This window comes from Littorina saxatilis, linkage group LG12, assembly GCF_037325665.1.
Source record: "Littorina saxatilis isolate snail1 linkage group LG12, US_GU_Lsax_2.0, whole genome shotgun sequence".
Lineage (NCBI taxonomy): Eukaryota > Metazoa > Mollusca > Gastropoda > Littorinimorpha > Littorinidae > Littorina > Littorina saxatilis.
In genome coordinates, this window is record NC_090256.1 from 64,262,806 (window position 1) to 64,289,050 (window position 26,245).

The following is a 26,245-nucleotide window of genomic DNA, read 5'->3' on the forward strand; positions in this document are numbered from 1 at the left end:
CCTCTTTCGCCCGATAGTGACAAGTTTTCCGTCCATTCTGTTCTCATGTCGGATACTGTTGTCTTGAATTTACTTGCTGTTCTTCTATCGGACACTTTCGCCCGGGAGTGACAGCTTTGCCGTCCATTTTGTTCTTCTGTCAAACGCTTTTGCCTTGAAATGACATGCTGTTCCCCCAGTCGCGCGCTTTCGCTTGAAACGGGCATGTTTGTGGTAAGGAGGTGATGAAATCACAGCAGGGGGGCCATGCACAGATTTGCAATAAAGATTGCGGGCAGATGACAAATTGCGCGTTGGTCCCCAGGGCACTGTGAGGGGTGGAAGCAAAGCTCATTTTGTTGAGAAAGACCTCCAGAGGGAAGCTTTGTGTGGCGGTTTAAAAGATTAAGGTGATAAATTATGGACTGATTGAAGCACAGATAGTGCATTCGTGTCGTTGTGTCAATTCAGCGCCAGAATAACACGGTACTTCGCCGTGTGGAAAAAAAGATGTTTACCGTCCGAAACGTTCAAAGAGTTGTCGGCACAGAAGTTCTGTACATATACTAATTGCTTTGTTAGTTTGAATGTACAATTATGCACATATTATTCATGCAACACTCCTTGCACCCTGTAGTTGCTACGCCTGCCTTATCACTGAGTAGGCTTTTGCTCATTTCAAAGGTGTGTATCTTTGGTTTTGCCGGTTTAAAGGCCCAGAATCAAAAAACAAGAAAGGTAGGTTGTTGGAACGTTTGTTATTGACAAAACAATACATTCACAAATATATCGACCCAACGGTCTTTTAATTTTACAGACAAACAATAACGAAAACTTATCTGGCTGATTTTTTCTTCCGCCTGCCACGAAGCCGCAAGCCTACCTTTCTTGTTTTTACACCCCCGGTATAGGGGTGTGTATAGGTTTCGCTCGATGTGTTTGTTTGTTTGTTTGTTTGTGTTCGCATATAGATCTCAAGAATGAACGGACCGATCGTCACCAAACTTGGTGAACAGGTTCTATACATTCCTGAGACGGTCCTTACAAAAATTGGGACCAGTCAAACACACGGTTAGGGAGTTATTGGTGGATTAAGATTCTACAAGGACTTATAGAGCGACATATTAATGGTCAAAGGGAAATAACCACACTTGTTAGCAGTGCCTGCTCAGTTGGTGGCAGTGAGAATGCTAAGGACGGGGGTGTTTTTCCTACCTCGGAGGAATTTCTTGTTTGATTCTGAATTTTGGAACGTTGGCAGTCTCTTTGTTTTGGGGTTTAAAGGTCCGTTTTGAATGAAGAGGTAAATACACACTCATTTGCTCAAACATCAAACCTTAAAAAATCGACCTGATCTTTTTTTCATTTTTTTATTACTAAATCCAAACAGAAAACGTTTAGCGTCTGCAAGGCTGTTTTGAATATAAATTAATTGATATTAAAACGGGGAAGAGAGGATATTGCTTTTGTTTTCACTTGCTGTGGCAGCTGATTGCTTGTTTTGAGTTTTGCAAACCCATGTCTGCAAACACTTCTTGCTATTGGTACAAACTAAGGCGTGATTTCCTCATTTATACACAAGATGCCTTTCGATTTAACAAGTTATTTTATCAAGTTGCCACCATAGCAGAACTTGGGAGACAAAAACAAAGCTTTCAATCTGGCCGTCAATAATTAGAGTTCACCGTTTTTCTACCTGAGGAAAATATTGATTTTCCCTCCGTCTCTGCCTGACTGCACAATTAGGTCACGCCCCACTTTTCACGCTGGTCGATGAAAGTGTTGTTAGTCGCGTGTCAGTTGCCATGGTTTCACAGCAAGACTTTTTCCCTGTGCTGTGTAATTACTGTCAGTGCTGAAAGCAGTATTCAGGTTAAACCGGAAACTTCCCGTATGTTACCGGTCCAACTTGAAAATACTTGACACCAAACCGTCAACCGGATTTTAACTTTTTAAAGGGAATCAAGATTGTTGATAAGATTTGAAGTAACAAGTGTGAAAAAACCTTCTTCACTTACGTGTGATAGACCGAAATGGAGACCACCATTTAAACTGAGAAGAAAACACAATTGAATCGATCTCGAAGAGCCAAAAAGGTGGAAAAAAAACAAACAAACAAAAAACCCGCCGTCAACCAGTTTCATTGTATTTGACGGTACTTCGTATCAAAATTCAACAAATTCCCTTGCTATTATCGCTTAATTTGACTGATTGCTGTAACCGTTTGGCCGGTTTTTGTGGCATGTATTCTCCTTGACGTTCAAGCAATGTCGGCTTACAAAACACTAAGCGCGATCACTGTGAAAGTAGTGTGTTCTGGGATCACAGACACGTTTAACCCGATTTTATGATAAACTGTCACATTCTATAGATTATTTTACCGGTTTGAAACAGTTAAAGTTCTATCCCCACCCCGCTCTTATTTGTTTGTGTTTTTATAGATGGGATTAAAAACAACAACTAAGAACGATTTCGAAATTGAAATACAAAAATAACAGACCTTCCCACTCTACATATGATATGAGAGACAGCATATATCGCATTTTAGCACGTTATGTCTAGGAGTTGTTTTCTTGGTGGTACAAAAGCCTATCATACTAGTATAGTATTTCATTCACTTGTGTTACAGGTTATTAGGAAGTTCTGTGCGTAAGGCTTGAGTTTAAACATAGACCTATATTAGAAATATAGGTCCCTGGTTTAAATAATCGCACGAATATTTCAGCGCTGCCCTCAACCTTTCCCACCAAACATGTGCAAACATGTCAATGTACCGGTATTGGCAATTAAAAGGCCGGGAATCTCCAAGTGCCCTTCAGTAGACTGTTCGTAATTTTTCAAGTGACACGCTTCGAGACACGTTCGACTTTCGTAACAAACTGGACAGAGGATCTTGATAATTAGACGCTGAAGCTCTGCAGTAACCTGAGTGCATTTTCGTATTGGATTTTCGAATAATTGATCTGAAACTACAGCGCTAATTTTGTGACACTGGAAAGTCCTGAGATGAACTGGAGGAGAATACACTCAGTCAATTTCGACGGTGCTCATTCGTCTCATTAAATCCGTGCAGTCTAATTGTGTTGAACTCAGCTTCTTCAGTTTCGAAAGTGAACGGAAGTGTACGAGTGAGATATCCGGAGTAAGCATGTTTTTCAACAAGACGAAGAAGAAGTTGTGCACCAAGGTCCTGTACAGGATCCCATCCTTCTCCAGTGGCGACAAACACAGGAAGGAGGAGATCGTTATGCAGACCACAGGTAAATGTTCATACAAGCTCGCAAACAAGCTCGCATACGTATAAATGTGTATACGACGTTTATGCATGCACGCAGACAAATAGTGTTAGCATGCACGCGCGTACATATATATACAGGATATCTCTTTCTCCGTCTCTGTCTCTGTCTCTGTCTGTCTCTCTGTCTCTGTCTCTGTCTCTCTCTCTCTCTCTCTCTGTCTCTCTCTCTCTGTTGTCTGTCTCTCTCTCAAGCTCGCTGTCCCTCTCTCTCTCCGTCTATCTCTCTCTTTGTCTCTCTCTCTCTCTCTCTCTCTCTCTCTCTCTCTCTCTCTCTCTCTCTCTCTCTCTCTCTCTCTCTTTCTTTCTCTCTCTCGTATGCATGATTTTCAGTGCAACGCTGCAATGACCAGTCAAAACAACAGAAGATCATAATGGCCCGGTCTAATTTAGAACTGCAGATGTCCAAGCAGTACAACAATGTAACCCAACATGTGACAATAACTGTCGTTACATGGGACAATAACTGCGGTTACAAGAGATAAACTGTAGTTACCCAAGACAGTGTGGTTATTCGGCCCGCCTTTCAGCAGACCGGAAGCGCAGATGGATGACCGTGTAATCCATTAACTGACTTTTTCCTTCGCGTGCATCTCTGCTTGGCGGCTATAGCACGAACCCAGGGGGACTGATGAATAATACATGCACACACCTTGGTTCAGGTGCGCGGCGTTTATTATTAATTCACTGCCTGGTTTCTCGCTTCCCTTCTCTTCTCCTGTTCTTGCCCACCTGTTTCGACTGCCTGGTCCTTCTTGGTGATGGGATGACTTGGTTGTTTACTGTTGCTGCCTGTCGTACTCATGTTCATATCATTGCTGCGTCCTGATTTGGCCTATTATGGTCCGCTGGACCCGAAAAGCAACAGCTAACTAACTAACTAATATCATTGCTGCCCGGATATAATGTGTGTGTGGGGGGCGGGGGGGGGGGCGTGTGTGTGTGTGTGCTTGTGTGTGTGTGTGTGTGTGTGTGTGTGTGTGTGTGTGTGTGTGTGTGTGTGTGTGTGTGTGTGTGTGAGGTACAATCATGTTACATTTGTAGATGAAGAACTAGATTTGGTTCTAATTAAACTGCATAACAGACAGCATGAGGCAAAAAGCAGTGAAATCCGTTAACGATTCAATGTCAAAATATGTGAGAAGAAAAAAAAAATAGAGTTAGGTATCATTCAACTACATACACATTTGCGATTTAAGACTACAAGAACTGTTGAGTCACGAGGGCAATAAAACCAGGCGGAAAAGTGCTTCTTCCGCTTATTTTTCAACTAACTTTCCTAAAGAAAACAATAATCTATATATACAAGAGTCATTTATTATTAAAAATTGCCCACTTATACTAGTGTAATAATCGTACAAGATCAATAGTTACTTTGGGATGTATATTGGTCGTGTTTACCTATTGGTATACTTGCGGTTCATTGCTATGACTTATGTGCATAAATATCGCTGTAATGACAGTTTGATTGCCCTAGGGATCCGATCTAAGATCAGATATTCCGATATCAAACATTTCATCTGAGTGCCTGGGTCATTGTGACATGTGTACGCTATTGTTCTATCAATAATGGTGGCCAGTCCATGAGCAGGGACACCACCATTATATCACCAGTCATTCACCATTTCTTGCCCGACCGATCTACATCAGACATTTCGAAAATCAATTATCATCAATTTCACCAGAGCGCCAAGGTTGATCACTGTGCCGTTTCGTACGCTGGTCTTGTCATTAATGGCGACTTCATAAAATGAGTAGTGTCACAGCCAGCATATTGCCAGTGATTTACCATTTCTTGCCCGACAGACTCAGGATGTGGTTTCTCCCAAGCAATCTGACGCTTTGTTGTCAGAATGGTTTTCATGCGGATTATCCTTGCTACCTGGATGTATGAAGGATTGTCAAAATGATTTCGGGTGGATATGATTGCTAATATGGCTCAAACGTACGAATGATCGCCGAAGTCGTGGTGTGGGCATGACTTTTGGAAATGGCTTTGGTTTATGAAAATGATTGGTGTTTGCGGATTATCAAAACGGCTTTGAGTAATGCATGATTGTTAGAATGATGCTCAACTGAGGATTCGCCGGAACTGTTCGATAACTTCCTTTGTAAGATATATACTTAATGAATGTCCGCGTTAGAATATTCAGCCAAATTAGCTTGTTCTCAAAACGTTGTTAGCCTGACGTTAAAGAAAGGGTTTCGTCATACCGTGGATGAAGGAATGTTGCCACAAACCCAACAGAATTCCAATAGTCAGAAATATTTCAAAATGATTATTGTCACTTTTGAATTGAAATCGGCAGAAAATCTGGGATAATGTAAAAGTACTTAATGCAGTTCGATGACAACCCCGTCTAAGTTAGTGATTTGGTTCTGCGTACACGAACATGCATATCTCCATGAGTCTGAATTGGTCTCTTGCCAGGAATGGTCGGAGGTTGGTCCCTTTGTCTTAACCCCAGGAGCACTCAGTGTGTAGTAGCTGACCTAATTTGTCGTCGCCTTGGGAACCAGACTCCGAATTGGCCGTTGATAACCAGTTTCATCAAGTGCCATTATGGCCGTCTGTTTGGCCTGTCCCTCGGTCTGCATGCCCAGTACACTTTTAGAAAATGCTCACGATCCAAGAAACGATGTTTAATGATTTATGGTTAGTGCTGTTAAATTTATCTATGACCTGCAATCTGGACAGACCATTTCATGTTCCCATCGTATTTGTTTGCGTTGACCGTGCTCTCGCACTGTTTTATTACTTTGCATTGTACAACTGCCTCTCAAAGTTTATTTATTGATTATTCTGTCGATTAAGTGTGTTTGTTTAATGTGATTAAGCCTAATACGCCTTATATATGTGTGTGCAATGCTTGCAGTAGGTCGAGTAAAAACAATAGTAGATTGCGCTTCCCTCAACAACATGTCCCGTTTAGGTTGCTCACGTGCAGTGCAAGCATTCGCGAGTTCGGGTTAGGTAGCGTAAGCTTTTGCGTGTTGTGAATCAAAACCGCCTGATGTCTGTAATACATACTATGGTCTTCTTACAAAATTCCGTTGCACATTGAAATCTAAAGTGTCTTTGTTCTGTTAGTCTTATTTATATTCAGTTTTTAAACATGTTTTCAAAACAAGAACAACTATGAACACAACAACAAATCAACGCCATCCCAACACCCACCCCAACCCCTACATACACACACACACACACACACACACACGTCCTTCCATCGTCTGTCTTGATCGATCGGTGAAATTAGTTGCTTTTAGCACGTGGGCGAAAAGTACGCCTGATTACACTAGCGGAATCTCTGGTAAGTATAGCGCCGTTTCACTCTCTACTTATTTAAAAGCGTATAGACGACTATTGATTGGGGTCTGGGCGCTGAAATTACACCTACATCTCTAGATCACAGGAGTGTGGCCATGCAGCAGCTGATTAATTGGTCCAGTAGGTTTTGTGTGTGTAGAACAGATGTATTGATAGTTTGTTTGAAATACAATATCTGTATGTGTGTGTGTGTGTGTGTGTGTGTGTGTGTGTGTGTGTGTGTGTGTGTGTGTGTGTGTGTGTGTGTCTCTCTCTCTCTCTTTCTCTTTCTCTCTCTCTTTCTCTTCATTTTATTTGTATAAAGATATAATGAAATATTATGAAAGACAAGTGTTGAAGCTATCACTTGTTCGCAATGTTTTGTTATCGGAATGTGTATTGATTATCATTTTTAGAACGTGTCCATAAGCAGTCTGCTTGTTAACGTTCCTAATGTTTTTATTGTTTGAAACGTGTATCAAAGAAAATGAATAAAACCCGCTTAAACCAATACTACACTGAATATCTGCTTAAAAAAAAGAAGTTTTCCTTCTTCTTTTTTTCCCATGTAAAAATGTGCGCACGCCCGGGAATTATCTGTTACACGTGGAAGGTGTGTCTGGCAGAAGTGATTGAATGCATCCGTTCATGAATTAAGGAATCGATACCTTCTTTGGCCTAACCAAACCCCGCACATTATGAATGCGGAGTTATAATATGGAGTTTTCTGCATGTGGTTGAAAATTGTACATGTATTTCTTTGCTGTTGATCGACGAACAAAGGTGTTTGTATTGGTGGCGGTAGCGTTTAAATGGGCTTGCTAATAATGTTGTCTGCATTTTTCACAAACCGGAAATTAGTCGATCGATCTGAATGTACAACTTGTAACTGAAATCGAGCAAACAGTATTTGATTGATTTAGATTATCCTGCTTCGAGCTGCGCCTTGTTTCGTGATGTTTCGCCCTATGAGGATTTGACCCACATTCAACGGGACGCCCATACACGTCTGCGGGCGTCAAGGTGGTTTTTTTGTTTTTGTTTTCTTTTTTTGTTGCATTATCTCAGATATAAAATTAGCATTCCATGATAATTATATGAAAATAATTACACGTTGTCGTTGTTGCTGCTGTGTAACTGTCCTGACTTGGTCAAGACAGGTATGTTCATTCGTGCTGTCTCGAAGTTGGTTGGCTTGTGAACTGCATATATCAAACGGAGTTGACCACACAGATACTTGATAGAAACGTATGTCTGTGTGTTGACCCTAACTCACGTTTTTACCAAGAGCCGCTAAGTTACATGCAGTATATCATAGGTGTTAGGCGCTTATCACAGTGCGTACGTGTCCTTCGCTGACACCTGTGGACTGGGTGGCCGAGTGGTAACGCACTTGCGCTCGGAAGCGAGAGGTTGCGAGTTCGACCCTGGGTCAGGGCGTTAGCAATTTTCTCCCCCCTTTCCTAACCTAGGTGGTGGGTTCAAGTGCTAGTCTTTCGGATGAGACGAAAAACCGAGGTCCCTTCGTGTACACTACATTGGGGTGTGCACGTTAAAGATCCCACGATTGACAAAAGGGTCTTTCCTGGCAAAATTGTATAGGCATAGATAAAAATGTCCACCTAAATACCCGTGTGACTTGGAATAATAGGCCGTGAAAAGTAGGATATGCGCCGAAATGGCTGCGATCTGCTGGCCGATGTGAATGCGTGATGTATTGTGTAAAAAAAATTCCATCTCACACGGCATAAATAAATCCCTGCGCCTTGAATATGTGCGCGATATAAATTGAAAAAAAAAATCCCTGCGCTTAGAACTGTACCCACGGAATACGCGCGATATAAGCCTCATATTGATTGATTGATTGACCTGTGGGCAGATAACGGTGCATGAAATGAAGGCGTGTCCGGTCATCTGCCATCCAGACAAAACGACAGCTTGATCCCACAAAACCGTTCCATCTCACGCACCCAGATATTGCCCCCGACTCCCGCCCCCCACTCTCTGAAAACATAAAACGTCACTTTTGGAGCACTTGGTGTATATTGACAGTCACTCAGTCTGTGAAAGGCAATCCTATATCTTCCCCTGTCTCTTCCCACTGCAAACCTGGAAAAATGGTGTAGACAGACGGAGGTCACGAAGAGCACTTGACAACTTAACAGATCACAGTTCTTATCGTGTACATGCATAAGGGACATGCTTTTTCCTCCTCAATACTCGTACAGACTCACCTTGTTGTTGGTGGTATTTGGTGTTTATGTGTGTGTGTTTTTTTTCGGGGGGGGGGGGGGGGGTGACGGATATCAGGCGAGGTTATTTCGATAAAGATAAGAATCGTGGGTGTTTTTTGTGTTTTTGTTTTTTTTTGGTTGCACATAATTATTATTTTTCCTTCCTGACAGGATAATTATGTGAAGAAGAACCGACCTTTGATTGCACAGGCACATGATGTTGCTTCCCGTCAGCAATTGTATGCCATCGTGTCCTCGACTGGCTCTAAACTTGTCACAAAAACCTGGAAGTTTGCATTTATTATTTTAAGGTGGATTGTTCTTAAGAGTGCTTTACAGGCTTTGCTGAATATGTGTCACGCTGAAATAAACGGACACATAACCATTTCCCCCCGCGATGTGTGGACATATTTAACTTTTTTTTAACTTCAGATCTGAGAATACATTACCATTTTCCGCTCACGATCTGTTGATATATTACCACCCCACCCAACCTTCACTATCTGTGGACACACTACCATCTCAATACAATTCTGTTTCAAATTTCCCCCTTATTTTAAGGTCGAGTAGATTCGGGCATAGCAGCTCTTTTTTCCCTGCAGAGAATGCCCCAGAGAGAAAGGCCTGGGATTGTAAAACATTGAAACTTTCCCAAGACAAGAGAGACATTCAATTGGCTTTTTTTATTTTTTTTATTCCCTGCTTCGTGGGACATCAACGGTTAGGCCCGCGCGCGCGAAGACAGCAATTTCAATGAATGTTGGCTTTCCGCGTTGGGGGGAAAAAAAAGAACGGGGGATACGCCAAAAAAATCGACAAGTAGCTGAGCGTTGTCTAGATTAAACAAACTGGATAATCATTGAGAGGCCCATGTCTGCTTGGTTGCCGTGAAACTTTGGCATCGATTTTAAAAATAGTAGGAGAGCCCAGAGTCCCCGTGCGTTGTGCCGTGTGTGTGTGGTCGGTGTCGGTAGCTTTGTTGTGTTGTGTTGTGTCGTGGTTGGGTTGGGTCTAGGCTGCGCAAGCGGAGTAGAGATCGGCTGAAGGTTTTGGGGCTTTTATCAGGCCAGGAAAACGGAGACACAAGCTGCTTTGACAGTCCGAGTCAGGCTGCTGTCGGTGTCAGCTGTGTTTGTGTGGTGTTGTGTGTGCGGTGTGGTGCGTCACAGGTAGAATCACTCAGTGTGGTGCAGTGCTGCACCGTGCAGGTAATTCAACCCTACCCTCCCCCTCTCACCTCCCTGACGCTCCATTCTCCTCTCTTGCCTGTCCCGCGTGGCTTATCTGTGTGTCAACGGTGCAGGATTTATGTTACCTGCCAACTTGTGCAGCTTCATTACTGAAAAGCAGGAGGGAAAATGTGGAGTGTGTGCATGTGGATGTAGCACGTAAGAAGGATTACCTGTCCTCAGGTAACAGCGGAAACTGACAACCGGACCTGTTTGCAGGTGTGTCAAAGGCATTGGATTTCAAGTATATGAGAAACTAGTGATTTTTTTGCAGGTGAATGAGAAACTGGTGCTTTCGCGGGATTGTCATGCACCCGACTGCCTGTGCTGTTGAGAACTAGAGGTGAAATGTATTAATTGACATTGATTGGCTACAGGTACGTCAAAAACAAACGAATACCTGTCGTCAGATGTTCAGGAACACTACCCCTGCCCGCGAAACAGTGCTTTTAAGTAAGATTTGATACCTTGTACGGCACAGCCATGCAAGTTCTACGTGCGCGCCGGGTAATTACACAAATACTGACCACCTGTATGCAGGCAGCTAATTAAAATTTCGACTACCTTATGTCGCGAATGTGACCGCGAGGAAAGAAGTGTCTCTTGTCGAGCGTGCCACAACCGGAGTAGACGTCTCGTTGTGTGGGCAGAAAAAAAGAAATGCCTGCATCATTAAATTTTCGGCTGCTTTGTTTCGTCAGTGCATTTACTAAACAATGGACTGACTCCATGCAGACAAATGATCAAAACCTAGCTAGTACCTTCGGCGTGGTGAGATTTGTCAGCAAGTAAATCATTAAACACCTCTGAGTTGCAACAGATGTCAGAGCAGAAGGAATAAAGTACCTGTGTGCATGCGGGTAGATAATTAAAACCAAGGCTGCCTTTCATCGTGAGTAAAACTGTAAGTTGAGACGTATATAATTATCTCAGGAGACAGAGCTTTAAGAAGCCCGGAATACTTGCACTCGTTTTTGCAGCATAAATAAACTGCCTGTGCCATTAAAACATCGACTGCATTTGTTTCCTATGTGAGACTACAAGTAGAAAACTATCTGTCAGGAGTCAGATCGTTGAAATCCCGACGTGAGCAGTACCTCAAGTCGTCTGTGCAGAAGAAATGAAGTTACCTGGATCATTAAATCCTCGACTGCTTTTCTTTTGTCAGTGTGTGTGTGCGGTTAGCGTTAATGCCAGGCAGGGTTTACAAGGTGTAGAAGGAAACAGGACCCTTGTCAGCACAATGACAAAACACGTGCTCACTCACTAGCATTGACAGCGCCGTAGAGGCAGCGGACGGCGGCAGTGCCGGGTGGTGGTGGCGGTGGTGTTTTTATCTGTCCTCTGTTCTTCACCCTTCAGTCGTCGTTGTATGATGACTCATCTCACCTTTGCTTCTTTTCTTTCTTCCTGTGCCGTGTGCGTCCTTGTACCACAACACGTGGACTAAATATGATCGACAGTTTGCTTTATCTCACCCTGGTGTAACTTGGGAAGATTGTAGAAGGGTGATCTATAGCTGCTTCTGTCGACGCACTTAATAGCGGCTTACCGTTGAAGTGGATGACTGTGTTAAGCTCAGGGTTCTAGTGTTTTGTGATTCTTGCGAAGAGTGCTGAGTGTGGTTTGTGTACGTGTGGTCAAAGATCTTGTAGGCTACGCTCTTAGCGTAGCCTACACGATCTTTGGTGTGATTCTGTCAACAAGCATAAGTGAGTCTTGGCAGAGTCTAGCTCTGCTGTCTTAGTGACTAGTATCTGTGAGGAAAGTTAGTACTACACAAAGCCTAGAAAGGCTGGTTCATATATATATGCGGTTCGCGAAAATACAACCATTCCAGTTCAGCTTATCTGTAAACGTGACACTAATGTTGTACTTATGTCTCCAAGTACGACTTCTCTCACGGGTTGAGAGGGAAACAATCGGGTCTGGTTTATATCGGAGAAAGAATGGACTTTGTATTTAACTTCGTAATTCCAATGCATTAGGTGTTTGTTTTTGTTCGAACATTTTTATGGAGGCCGCAAAAGGGAGGAAAGCTTTGAAGTATTGCCATATACTATATAGTGATCCTTAGTTGTTAACAGAACTTAAGCAACCCGGCAACAGCTCAAGAGAGGTAGGGAATAGTTCTAGATGTGTCATTTGTCAATCCCTTCAGAACCAGTTTCTGGTGCCTGTGGTTTTGTCGCGCTGAAGAAATGATCAGGTGGGACGGGGGATTTGGCAGTGAAAGCCCTTATAGACTTGTTAGTCCAAACACCAATAACTGTTAGAAAAAGAGACTCAACTGCTCAGCCACCCCACCCCTCCCCTTCCGCCACCCCGCCCCACCTCCAATTTCCATAAAGTTTCCCTTTCCCTTTCCCTCCGCCTGTCGTAGGTGGTAGTAGCGATGTTAGCATAATGGACTACTTCTGTCCGAGCGGCGGCGGCTGTGTTTGTGATTATTGGGGACAGTGAAAACAGGTAAAGTGCGTTGATCTGATGTCAGCAATTTGGGCCTGCAGGCTAGGAGGGACATTATTATGTTCTGTCGAACTACAGGTGGCAGTTGGGAGGGAACAGAGGAAGTTGACGATGTGTGCCAGACAGGTTCGGGTGTGCGATGTTCGATTGACAGGTGAACTAATTGACCGGTGGGCAGGGGGTCTTCTTTTCACTGGGTCTGTTGCCGAGAGAGTGGTTCGAGTTCACTGACCTCTACGTTTGACAGTGACCAGACTGAGACACAGTGTTGTGGCACGGAGGAAACCGTTGTAGGTGTCTGTGTCTAGCATCTTAATTGATGTCCATAAAAACAGTGTCTTGTGAAAACGGTCCCATTGCTGAACAGAAAAGTGGATTCAGCGCGGAGCATAACTGAGGAGCAGAGTTTGTACGTGTAGTACAACCAGATTAGTTTTTTGAACAACAGTGAGTTAGTGGTAAGAGATAAATAGAGTATTGATACCAAGAGATACGCACAGAGTGCGTGTACACAGCATGTGCGTTTTGTGAACAAGGTAGGATCGGCGGTAAGAGATTATTGCAATTTATAACCAAAATAATGATAAAAGCGAGACGGGTCAGTGGGTGTACGTGTGTCAGAAAAAAAGAAACCGGATATCTTTCGACGATGACAGAAATGTGGCTTTTTCTTTTTTCTGTTTCTTTTTTTCTTAATCCACAACAACGATGTCTTTATTCCAAACAATGATACTGTCCGGCGATGTCTTACTGCAAACATAGAAACGGTAATTTGGGATAAACCCGGAAACAAGTGTCTCGCGATAAAGACAGACAAAGGGCGTCTCTTTTGCAGACACAGCCATAATCTGTTTCTTTGTGAACCCTGAGCGCAAAACGTTTTTCTTTGCTGAAGACCGAGACGGTGTCTTGTGATAGACACACAAAGAGGATGAGAGATTAGGGTTCTGTGTCATCGCAAGCCCCGTATCTACGATTTTCAAGTGTGCGTGAGAAAGTTCACTAGTTGCGTTAGTCACACAAACACAAGTGAGTCTGGACTCTGTGACAAACAACACGATGCTGTCGTATGTTTCTTTTGAAGTCACAACTTGGGCACTGCGTTGGGCTTGCGACAACTAAAGTTCTCATTTGAAAGTAGTGTTTGTATTGAATTCTGCTTTAAAAACAACAACACAATACTCAACATTGGTTTTCTAAAGAACTGAGAAAAACTTTGTTTTAGAACTACCAACAGAAGTAGATAGAAATTACCACGCTCACTCCAACATTAAGAGATTTTCAATTGATGCGCAGTTGTGTGGTTTTTTTCTCATGCCGGTGTAACGATTTCATATTTACCCTGTGGTCATATTTCCCCCTCGATATATATACTCAAGACTGACATGTTGTTTCCTGGTAAAATTAAGAAGTGCTTAATTAAGGACGAAAAGCATGTCAGTTTCTTGCATGTGAAGAAAATTGGGGGTGAAATTTAATAGATTTCACCCCAAAAATTGATTTTTTCGAAAACGTGTACAGAGTGGTTACTTACGTCCCTTGAATAAGAAGGGAAACATTTTAGGATGAATTAAATTTCTAGGTTAGATACAAGCAATTGGTTGGACAAATTTGTAAGGTACCCAAGTTCGCTCATCAGTACTATCGAAGGGTGGTTTTTTTTGTTCAGTGTGGAGTTTATACAAGATCAACGAGTCCGAGAATCGAAATATGACCACGGGGAAAGATGACATCGTGACACCGGCCTCCCGAGGAGCACTGCCGCATTCTTCGCTAGCACACTTCATCGGGAGAGTGTCAACAGTTATTGGTTTTCAGCCTCGCTTCCCGTGACCGACGAAGCATGGTGGAATAACAGGGTCTCTGTTGCCTTCACGTCGAAATTAACTGACATAAGATACTCCGCAATTTTCGGTCTGAACAGGGACACTCGATCGCTCGCTTGCAGGCATAATTGCTTTTTTCCCCTTCCTGGTCAAACAAGCGCCATAAACAGCATCCTTTTTAAGAAGAGCTAACATTTTTGTTTGGCATTGACAAACAGTATTGTAAACTGTATCCACATGCGCTGGAAACGCATTGAATAAGCATCATTTGAACGCATGGCTATGTGTGCTTGTCATGTTTTGTTTTGTCCCAAGAACACACGAACTTTTAAATCTGCCTCGAAAGGGAAACCGTGCTGAGTGTTACAAGTGCCCGTGGCCAGCTGTAATAATCATCACTTGCCACGAAAAACCTATCGATTCTTCGTCCATTGAGCAAGATAGAGTATCTCATGTTCCTGTGTGAAACCTGTACAATCGATGGTCTGATGCCTAATCAAGTGGCTAACGAGCTACAAGGGAACAGTACCTATCGCAGAGCTAGAGGTTTATTTGCAGTTGACCATTTGACTAGTTTTGAAGCAACATTACATCATCTCATCGAGCAGTAACTTAGAAAACAGTACATGCTCTGCCTCACAGTTGACGAGGAAAGCAGTTCCTACCTTTGCTGTTGGCTTATTGTAGATTCAGAATGACACAGCAGTAGCAGGTGACTGAGCAGGCAGTGTATGTGTTACAGTTAATCTGTGAAACCAGGGAATACGTGTATTAACTAGGTAATACATGAATTAACTGACGAAAAAAAAACCAGTTTAGTTAATACACGTATTCCCTGGTTTCACAGATTAACTGTAACATATAATACTACCTAAGCGGTCGACTAATAAATATAAACGAAGAATGCTCAGCCTAGCAGTGGACTTGACTTACTTGACTTATTCCTGTAGACTCCCTGTGGAGCATAGGGCCGCAACAACTCCTCGCCAACGCACCCGGTTCTGGGCAGCTCCTTTCAGTCGGGGCCATGTCGTGCAGCAGTGGACTCGGTATGAATCAACAGTACATAGCCCGCATGCAGTTGACGAGGTGTAAATCAACACTGCATTACATATTAACTGACGAGTCACACAATAGCTAATCTAGGAAGGCAGAAAGCAACTACAACAAAAGCTAAAAGATTTACCAGGTGTCACGCAAGAGTACTTAACCAAATGGTTGACTAAGTTAAGCTCTTAAGGTTGACTAAGTCAAGCTCAACCAGCGATCGACCAGACTAGGTGTGAAACATCAACACCTAACTGAAAGCAACTTGTAGCGGCTTACTAAAGTTATTTCATGTTGAACAATGAGTAACTACTGTGAATGACAGCCGCCCGGCCCAGCTGTCAAGGCCATAGTGAGTGGACAGTGTTCACCAGACTGCCCCCCAGGTTCAGCCTGTGATATTAGGCTCAAATGAAAGGCCTTTTGTCATTGTAGGAGAAACGCTGGGCTAACGAGGCAAGACACACGCACACTGGGGAACAGATAGAGGAAGAAGGACAGGGGTGGCGAACAATGTGTCGTACTAAATACCATGAGGATAAATACAGAGAGAGAGAGAGAGAGAGAGAGAGAGAGAGAGAGGGAGAGAGAGAGAGCTACTGTGGCAGTGGTAGTATCCAATACTTCGGCCACCAATACTTGAGAGAAAGAGAGAGGGAGAGAGAGAGATATAGAACTATAACCCAGGAAGGAACACAGAGAGAGGGAGAGAGAGAGAGAGCTACTGTGGTAGTAGCCAATAAAATACCCTTGGAAGAACAGAGAGAGAGGAGAGAGAGAGAGGGCCGAAGGATAGTGTGTGTCGCGTGCTTCAGTGCTCCTGTCGCAGTGTGATAAAATAGCCACACTTCCGAAAGGACAGTGAGAGGGAAGATCGACACAGTGCATGGAGAACCAAGAAAGGGGAGAAAGTGTTTGTGTGTGTGTGTGAATGTGTGTGTGCGACTGTCAAATCAGCGAGGAGAGGAGAGGCCTTTGACAAGCCAGTGGCGACCGATTCATTATCCAGCTGGCAGACCAACCCCCGCCTCCCCCTGTTCACTTGTCCGCTTGTCCAGTGGACAGCCGAACGTTGCGAGCGGTTGGGGGGGATACACTACGACGACTCTGTCAGCTGCCCCCCACCCCCTAAAAGTACTTCGCCGAAGTTACTCAGTCTCAACTTTCATTTTAGTTGTTGAGTTCCTCTTCAGCCAACCTGCCTTCTTCGCATTGTCTTTTGGCATGCTTCTTCTTGTGTTTCATTTGTGGATAGTCTGCTCTCTTCAGTGGGAGATTGAGAAACGTCAGTGTTTTAATTCAGTGAAAAACGTCAGTGTTTTAATCCAGTGGAAAACGTCAGTGCTTTATAGTTCAGTCGAAAACGTAAGTGTTTTATATATATATATATTCGTGGACAATCAGTGTGAGTGTTTAATGCAGGGGAAGACACGACCGTACTGTTATAATTGTGTGGACAACATGGTTGGTGTTTTCATTCAGTGGAAAACGTCGACTGCTCACCTGCGAGATGGGCATGCACGGTTGGGCCCTTCCCATACCTTCGGAGCTGGAGCCGGACCTACTGTGTTTGTGTTAATTCATTCCATGGCTCCACCTTTCGTGCTCTGAAGTGATTCAGTGTCTTCAAACCACGTCGAAAGGATTCGTTTACTTTTTGGTTGTACTTTGTTATTCTTTACACACTGTTGTGTGCTTTTTTTCTTTAGGGTGACAGGGTCCGTATTGTCGGAAGACTTATCGCACCCGTGCTCGACGGAGGATTGAAAGTCACTCCGAGTGGCTGCGGTTCACTGCATATGACACTTTGAAAAGCCCCACTAAATACGCGGTTAACCGATTGCATTTGCAACGCGATATCTTAGGAATTTCAGAGTGGGAATACACTATTATAGTTGTAAGGTCTGTGTGACTTGTTTTTCTTCCCATCAGTACTACTGGTCGTTGCAACTCCACAAAATCTCCAGGCCTTTGGATCAGCTGTAACCTTGCATGGATCTTTCTTTCTTTATTTGGTGTTTAACGTCGTTTTTAACCACGAAGGTTATATCGCGACGGGGGAAGGGGGGAGATGGGATAGAGCCACTTGTCAATTGTTTCTTGTTCACAAAAGCACTAATCAAAAATTTGCTCCAGGGGCTTGCAACGAAGTACAATAATATTACCTTTTACAATACAATACAATACAATAACTTACAATACAATAACTTTATTAATCTCTAAAAGAGAAATTACATTGCTGAGCGTTTGTGTCCGTAATAATAACATACATAAAACATTCAAAATAAACATTTGTTCTTTGTCCTGAGAAAATATAGTACATTGGTTATCACATAAGAAAGTATATTAAAAATAAATTAACATGCATCCAGTACAAAAGACTTAACATTTCTTACATACTGCTTGACTAAAATCTTTACAAAAATGGACTATATTTTATACAAGAAACACTTAACAAGGGCAAAAGGAGAAACAGAATCCGTTAGTCGCCTCTTACGACATGCTGGGGAGCATCGGGTACATTCTTTCTCGTCCCAACCAATATGGGACTCCCCCTAACCCGCGGGGGGTCCTTGCATGGATAAGTTTCAGAGTCGGAATGCCATCTCATATTTTGTACTAGGGTGGGTTTCTGAGAAACTCTTGTTTCTCTTTGCTTCCAATTTCGGGGTGCTATTTAACTTTCTCTATAAGCCTTCAAAACTCTTTTGGCATTTCTCAGTCTGTCCTTTCTTGGTTTCAGTCCTATCTCATCGATCGCTACCAGTCTGTCTCTGTGAACGGCCTATCTTCCTCTGCTTCTCCTCTACAGTACGGTGTGCCCCAGGGCTCCGTCCTGGGGCCTATTTTGTTCGTCCTTTACACCCAACCCATCCCTTCAATTGCCGCTCACCACTTTCTCTCTCACCACAGCTTCTCCGACGACAACCAACTCTATCTCTCTGGACCTATCTCTGACCTCCCTCGCCTCATTGCCTCCACCCAGTCTTGTATCACCGACCTCAAGGCGTGGATGGACCTGAATAAGCTGAAGCTTAATGAGGAGAAAACCGAAATGATTCTTGTCTCTCCTAAAAAACATCTCAATCATCCTTCTCTTCCCTCGTCTGTCGATCTCAATGGTTCTTCTATTGCTCTTTCTCCTGCTGTCCGCAACCTAGGTGTCACTCTTGACCAGTCCCTGTCCTTCCATCAGCATGTTGCCAATGTCTGTCGCACTTGCTTCTTTGAAATCCGCCGCATCTCCTCCATCCGTCATCTCCTCACTGAGGATGCCACTAAAACTCTGCTCTGCGCCTTTGTCCTATCCCGACTCGATTATTGCAATTCCATTCTATCTGGCTCTCCCAACTACATCATCGAAAAGCTTCAGCGTGTTCAGAATCATGCCGCCCGCCTCATCTTTCGTTCTTCCAAGCATGACCACATCACCCCTCTTCTTCAAACCCTACACTGGCTGCCTGTTCAACAGAGGATTCAGTTCAAGATCTCCACACTCTGCTTCAGAAACTTTGATCTATCGTCCCCTAGCTATCTTTCTGACCTTCTTGATGTCTACTCCCCCTCTCGCTCCCTAAGATCCTCCGCAGACACCCGCCTTTTTAGGATACCATCAGCACGCACCAAAACATATGGCCAGCGCACCTTCTCCTACCAGGCCCCATCCATCTGGAACCAACTCCCGCATTCACTCAGGCACTCCACATCTATGCAATCATTCAAAACCTCACTCAAAACACACCTCTTCCCTCACTAGTCCGTTAATGACCACACATCACCCTCTCCTGCTGGTCCTTGATCTGTCTCTTTCTTTCTCCTTCTTCTTCCCTTTCCAGCTCTATTCTTCTTCTCTCAACAAACTTTATGTATCCAATACTTTATTTATTTATTTACGACTGTTTTTCCGTCTAGAATGCATGTGCCTGTAGTTGGTATGAGTGAGTGCGTCGCGTTCTCGCTGTGCGCCTGTCTGTGAGTGTATGAGTCCTTGTCGATTTGTGTTTCGTATAATGTTCACTATGTATTTTATATTTTGTAAGCGCCTAGGGCTATATTTAGATTAGGCGCACAAATGTTCATAATAATAATAATAATAAGTATGCACTGATTAGCTCAAACAATGTTGCCATGCAACAGTAAAGCCGAATGCTCAAACAATGTTGCCATGCAACAGTAAAGCCCAATGCTCAAATAATGTTGCCATGCAACAGAAAAGCCGAATGCTCAAACAATTCTGCCATGCAACAGTAAAGCCCAATGCTCAAATAAGTTTGCCATGCAACAGTAAAGCCCAATGCTCAAATAAGTTTGCCATGCAACAGTAAAGCCCAATGCTCAAACAATTTTGCCATGGAACAGTAAAGTCGAATGCTCAAACAATTCTGCCATGCAACAGTAAAGTCGAATGCTCAAACAATTCTGCCATGCAACAGTAAAGCCCAATGCTCAAATAAGTTTGCCATGCAACAGTAAAGCCCAATGCTCAACTAAGTTTGCCATGCAACAGTAAAGCCCAATGCTCAAATAAGTTTGCCATGCAACAGTAAAGCCCAATGCTCAAACAATTTTGCCATGGAACAGTAAAGTCGAATGCTCAAACAATTCTGCCATGCAACAGTAAAGCCCAATGCTCAAATAAGTTTGCCATGCAACAGTAAAGTCGAATGCTCAAACAATTCTGCCATGCAACAGTAAAGCCCAATGCTCAAATAAGTTTGCCATGCAACAGTAAAGCCCAATGCTCAAATAAGTTTGCCATGCAACAGTAAAGCCCAATGCTCAAATAAGTTTGCCATGCAACAGAAAAGCCCAATGCTCAAATAAGTTTGCCATGCAACAGTAAAGCCCAATGCTCAAATAATGTTGCCATGCAACAGAAAAGCCGAATGCTCAAATAAGTTTGCCATGCAACAGTAAAGCCCAATGCTCAAACAATTTGGCCATGCAACAGTAAAGCCCAATGCTCAAACAATTCTGCCATGCAACAGAAAAGCCGAATGCTCAAATAAGTTTGCCATGCAACAGTAAAGCCCAATGCTCAAATAATTTTGCCATGCGATATGCAACAGTAAAGCCCAATTCTCAAATAAGTTTGCCATGCAAACAAGTTTGCCAATGCTCAAATAACTTTGCCATGCAACAGTAAAGCCGAATGCTCAAATAATTTTGCCATGCAACAGTAAAGCCGAATGCTCAGTGCTGGCTGAAAAAGTAATACTCGATCTTTGCAACCACTCCACCATTACAGGTAACCTAGCTCGTGTTGCAGCATTTATCCTCAATCGACTTATTACTGCATGCAGTGACATCAACATTATAGGGTATGTAGCTGCCATAGCGGGCGTGACCGCAACAAAAGCGGGCCGCAGTTATAATTGTCCCGATCCCTTCGTGGCTACCTTTTTAGCTAACACACGTTTTGCCGGATGTTTGTAGAGCCATCTGATTGTGCGGTGTGGTGTAGTGCGTGTGTGTGGACATCGCTCGCTCACGTGATTCGATCACAGTTCTCCAAGACTGAGGGCCGTTATTAGCAGCTCAGTTTTCCCCCATGAAGAAAACGATCTGATTATAGGGATAAGACTAGAAAAACAAAGTGACAGACTGCTTTATGTGTGTGGTGAAATGACACTGTAGCAAGAACCAGGAAACGGTTACTATAATTATTCAGTGCTCCAAGCTATTCGCGGGGTACTGATTGCAAAATGACCTTCCCAGTCCAGAGTATTTCTAGAGCATTGAACGAGTAATCATTTCTGTTGCAACGACTGCAGTGACACGCATTGTGGATACCACCCTGGATTGTTCTCCGGGTCTACTGCGTTCTTTATTCTTATCAGTTATTTTTTGTCAACTGACTTTGTGTACATATATTCCTCTCCACACGTTGATGAACCTTGTACTGTTTAGCCCATACAGCCCGAGAGCGTGTGTGTTCCTTTTCAGCGAAGAAACTCGACGTTTCTGTTTCCCCTTTCGCTGCCCCTCTCCGTCGGAATGGCACACGCACACACACGAGAGGGAGAGAGAGGGACAGACAGCAAAGATATCTTGAGAGACAGCGAGAGGAGCAGGGCATAAAATGATGACAGCGCGGGTTTGTCATGCATAAAGTATCTCAGTGTACAAGGAAGTGGGCAGCGCTAAAACAAAAACACTTTCTTGTCTGCGAAGCTTCTATTGTTGCCGCGTGTGGCTTGTTTTTGGTCCCCTTTATTTGACGTCAGGGGTGTCAGTGTGTGCGTAATACGGTCGACGTATGCTTAGTCGTCAGCTAGGAAAGTAAGAGAGAATTGTAATGAAGGGTATGAAGTTTTAGCTTTGTGTTTTTATTTGTGCTCCTTTTCTTTGCAGTGCGACACGACTTCATTGTTGGATGTTACTTGGAGAAATACTACGAGAAGAAGAAGATAACTGCTGTGTATTGTGTGCAGCCTCTACGGTTGTGAACAGTTTTCATTGAAATGAGGTTCGTTGCATGATGGATTTTTACTTGTCAAAGCAGTGACTGGAGTCTTTACCACCCCGAAAACTTACTCGAGAAAAAGACCTTACCCTCCAAAAAGGGACATTAATTCATGAATTAAAGAAAACAATCACGAATACCATTTTCTTCCAAGAAATGCTTGACTTCTGAGTGTGCGCAGGACAGTTAATACTGCGCTGTGTGATTTGTCTGAACAAGGAACATTATTGGTTTGACCAAACGCGCGCAGAAGCTTTAAACCAACGTCCTCGGCCAGCAGTCTCATGTTACTGTTGACCATCCACACAATACTGAGTGAGACCTGACCGCAGCTAGAAGTGTGACCGGTATTGACGTGTCGCTAAATGATAACATACGATCCGGCAAGTGCTGGCCAATGATTGCACCTCTCGCCTTTACGATTGATGCTAATTGGTGCTAACAGTGTTGTTTTTGTGTGTGTGACTGTTTGGATTGTGTTCTCTGATGTTCCAGCAGTTAAATGACTCCATTAGATTCAAACGCTTGACATACGAACCGACCAGTGCTTGCCATTGCTTGCGCCTCACTCTCGCCTTTACTACTCAACAATATAGGTGTTGACAGTGTTCTTTCGTTTTCGTGACTGTTCGCGGGATGCGTTCTCTGATGATCCAGCAGTTAAATGACTCCATGAGATTCAAACGCTTGTGAGGATGTTAAAAGTCATCATTAGTGGTGGTCTTTGATGTCTGGAGTACGTAACGACATCAGGTTTGGGTGTCTGGGAGGAAGGTAACATTCATCGTCATGTTTAGTCTCTGATGTCTGGAGCACCCGTGGCAGTGATTCACCATGCCTGCAGTGCTAGCTGTGCTGGCCTAGTAGACCGCCCAAAAATCAACACTGCAGCACTATGGCCAGTCAGAGCGACAGCGGGAGTACCAGCAGCAGCCACGTAGAGGTCTCGCCCTCACACTCCTCGGGGTCTTCTGTAGACTCCGGTTCTTCGACGCCAGTCTTCAGACCTCGGCCCCTTTCGTGCGACGCCGTCGTGGACTCTGCTCTGTCCTTGACCTCTTCCTCCTCCTGCTCCTCCTCCGCCACCCTCACCCTCACCCCCACCCCCACCCCCTATCGCTCGGGGTCCTCGGGGAGCAGCACCGGCAGTACCCCTGCGTCAGCGAGGACCCTGGTGCAGCCCCGCTCGTGGCGCATCCTTCCCAGGTCTCGAATGGGAACCTCGCTCGACAGGGAGCGTGCCAGGGAGGAGGACACGTCACTGGACGGTGACCTCGACTCCAAGAATCCGGATGGGTATGAAATCGGTTCCAGCGTCGATGGTGACGATGTGTTTTCGACGAACGAGGAAGGGAGCTCTGTGGATGCTGTGGGGAGGGCGAGGAGCGTGTCTGACGTCACCCGCCGGAAAGTCAACGGCAGCAGCACGAGCAGCGGGGAGAGCAGCAAGCATCTGGTGGGGTTCAAGACCAGAGCGGAACGCTTCAGCCTCAAAGACGATATTAAGCCAGCACGCTCTCGTTCTGTGGAACCACCCAAGGCTTTAACCCTCACGCCGGTAAGCACGCACCCACTTTCTGACGCGCCTCGGTCTATGACGTCGACCAGCTCACACCCTCTGGCGGAAAAGTCCCAGACGCTTACACCAAAGAATGCACATCCCCCGACAGAGATGTCCAGGTCTCTCACCCTACCGCTAGATTCCAGCTTGGTCCAGAACGCGCTGGACAGAAGGGGCAGAAGCACAAGCCGCACGCCGGACAGAACGAAAACGGTCAAGTTCTCAGAGCCAGAAAAGATTGACCTGTCGCCTACGAAATCGGACAAGTCGTCGGACAGCCCGATTAGAAACGTCACGGTGGATGTTCGTGACAACGCATTCCGTGTCTCGTTCTCCAAAGCATCGAAACCAGTGACGCCAGAGAAGCCGCTGACGTCAGAAAAGCCACTCTCGTCAGAGAAGCCTCTGATGCAAACAGACAAGGCGGGGAAACCAGAAGTACCGGAGAAACCAGCGAGGCTTAGTTGGGTTCTGAACGGATTGACGCCCACCAACGAACCAAAGGAATCGCAACAAGCGTCAAAGACAAATCTCAGCACCTCCTCCACTCCACCCAAAGGGGACTCCACCAAACAAGGCAGAAAGACTCAAGGTATTGGGTCACCAAAGAGTCCCGTGGAAGACGTTCTTTTTTCTATGGGCTTCACTATAGCCGACGAGAAACAAAAAGCATCTAAATCAAAAACCGCAAACGGCAAAGAACAAAAATCAGCCGAAGTGGACGCTGTCAGTAGTGGAGAACAGAAATCATCATCTGAATCAAAGTCCGTGCCTGGAATAGCCTTGGACAAAAACTGTAATTCTGAAACAAAACCAGAAGAGAGCGAGTGTGAGGTCAGTGGAAAAGTAGATCAGGCAGATGAGGCTGTTCAAACCAGCGACGAAGCTCTCAACGAACGAGGAATAGATGTTGGCAAAGGGGCACCCCCAGAAAAGCAAGAAACCCCGCTAGTTCTCACTTCTTCGGACACCAACGTTGATCGTATCGCCGACAGGAAGCCAAGCAAAAGCGAACAAAAAGAAATAGTTACAAAGAAGATGATGAAAATCAAAGGCGACAAGAAAGCCGAAGAGAAAGCCGCAAAAGCTAAGAAGAAAGAACAGAAAGCCCGAGAAAAAGAGTTGAAGGCCAAGAAGAAATCAGCGGCCTCTGATCACGAATCGGACCACGAAAAGGGCCGCGTGAAACTGTTTTCTTGGAAGGTAGAGTTTTCCGCCAAGGACAAGAGTACCCATGCACCGGACACTTCCAAATGTAAGGAAGACAAGAAAAAGAAGGAGCACAAGAAGTTGAAACTGTTTGGCAAGGATAGTGTGGATACGGGATACTCGTCTGAACCATCGTCTGGAGTACTAACGATACACGATGCCAAGAAGGCTGACGAAGTGGAGTCTGATGCAGGTAAGACTTCAAAACAGTTCACAGTTTTTCTTTCCAAAAGTTTTTGTATAATTATGGGGTGGGTGATGGCCCACGTCGAAGAGGGTGTGGGGTGGGGAGGTAGTTCGCATGGGTGAACTCGGAAGGGGGGAAGGGTGTTTGGAATGCGGGGGGAAGGGGTGGCAGAAAACAAAACGGGTAATCATGCATTGGCTTTACAGCTCTTTGTTTTTATTTTTTTTAAATTTTTTTTTACGATTCCGTTTTGTTAACGTCATTCTGTTGGCAAGGTGAATTATTGAACTCCAAACAAACACAAGGGCTTTCAGAAGCTTCATTCAGTCTGAGCAAGCGGCTTAACAGGGACTGAAAACGTTTGTCTTTGAAGATGCTAATTCTGCGTTTGACGATGTTGCCAAGTTGGCTGAAAAAATGACTGTGCCTTTCAGCTCATTCCAATATCTTGGATTACGCTTATTCCTCTCGGCGTGCAGCGGCATATGCGCAAATAAACCGTCTCGCATCGCGTAATCAAGTTGAGTGAGGCGCCTGCTGAGTGTGACGTCATGAAGGGATATTGCATGTAATTTGGCAGTAATTCAAGGCCATCAAGATTGAGTTGTTTTTCTTGTAAAAACTCTCTCATTTCTTTTGTTGTTCTTCTTATTATTGATAGATCTGCCATTCTCTTTTTGAGGTTCACCAGCTCTCTCCTACTGCGTTCGCGACATTCTTAGACACCAAGTTATTTCCATGCCACTAATTTCAGCTACCGAGGTCTCCGAGCTAATTTTGTCTTGCAGTCCAACTTGTTGCCCGGTATTAGTCTTAAAAAAATACTTTAAAAACGGCCAGATTGACACGACTGCAGATAACTGGTAGCAGGTGCCGTGAGATAAAGATTATTTACATAGACCTGCAATATGATTCACTACTGCAGTGTCATTTCCATGCCGTCTTAAGCTTTTGGGTTCAGATTTATAAGGTATCAACTATCAGTGTCAGCGGTGTTGCGTCGTGTCGCTGTTGCGGGTGTAGAGTTGTGCTGGAATTCAGAAGTGTGTGTGTGTGGGGGGGGGGGGGGTTGGTGCTTGCGTGTGTTTGTGTATGTGTGGGTGTGGGTGAGAAACCGGAGAGAGAGACAGAGACAGACACAGAGAGAGACAGAGAGACAGAGAGATGTAGGTAAAGAGACAGAGACAGAGAGACAGACACAGAGAGAGACAGAGACAGAGAAAGACAGAGAGACAGAGAGAGACAGAGAGCTGTAATTAAAGAGAGAGACAGAGACAGAGAGACAGACACAGAGAGAGACAGAGAGATGTAGGTAAAGAGAGAGAGAGAGAGAGAGAGAGAGAGAGAGAGAGAGAGAGAGAGAGAGAGAGAGAGAGAGAGAGAGAGAGAGAGAGAGAGAGAAACTGAAACTGAACTTTATTACCAAAGGATAGAGG

The 26,245-nt window shown here is 44.3% G+C and overlaps 2 protein-coding genes across 6 annotated transcripts in view; one reads left to right on the forward strand and one right to left on the reverse strand.

Moving 5' to 3' along the window:
* Positions 1-26,245, reverse strand: part of LOC138982546 (uncharacterized) — a 243,226-nt gene that overhangs the window by 164,365 nt on the left and 52,616 nt on the right. The gene's annotated exons all lie outside the window — the stretch shown is intronic.
* Positions 2,731-26,245, forward strand: part of LOC138982536 (coiled-coil domain-containing protein CG32809-like) — a 175,998-nt gene continuing 152,483 nt past the window's right edge. For 2 of the 5 annotated variants that reach the window (XM_070355840.1, XM_070355843.1), the window contains exons 1-2: positions 9,912-10,023; positions 21,741-24,815. In XM_070355840.1, coding sequence (XP_070211941.1) covers positions 22,748-24,815 — 2,068 coding nt within the window. In that variant the 5' untranslated portion in view covers positions 9,912-10,023; positions 21,741-22,747. Of the gene's footprint in view, positions 3,240-9,911; positions 10,024-15,980; positions 16,752-21,740; positions 24,816-26,245 lie in introns of those variants that run through there. The other 3 variants (XM_070355844.1, XM_070355842.1, XM_070355845.1) reach the window with 3 other exon arrangements.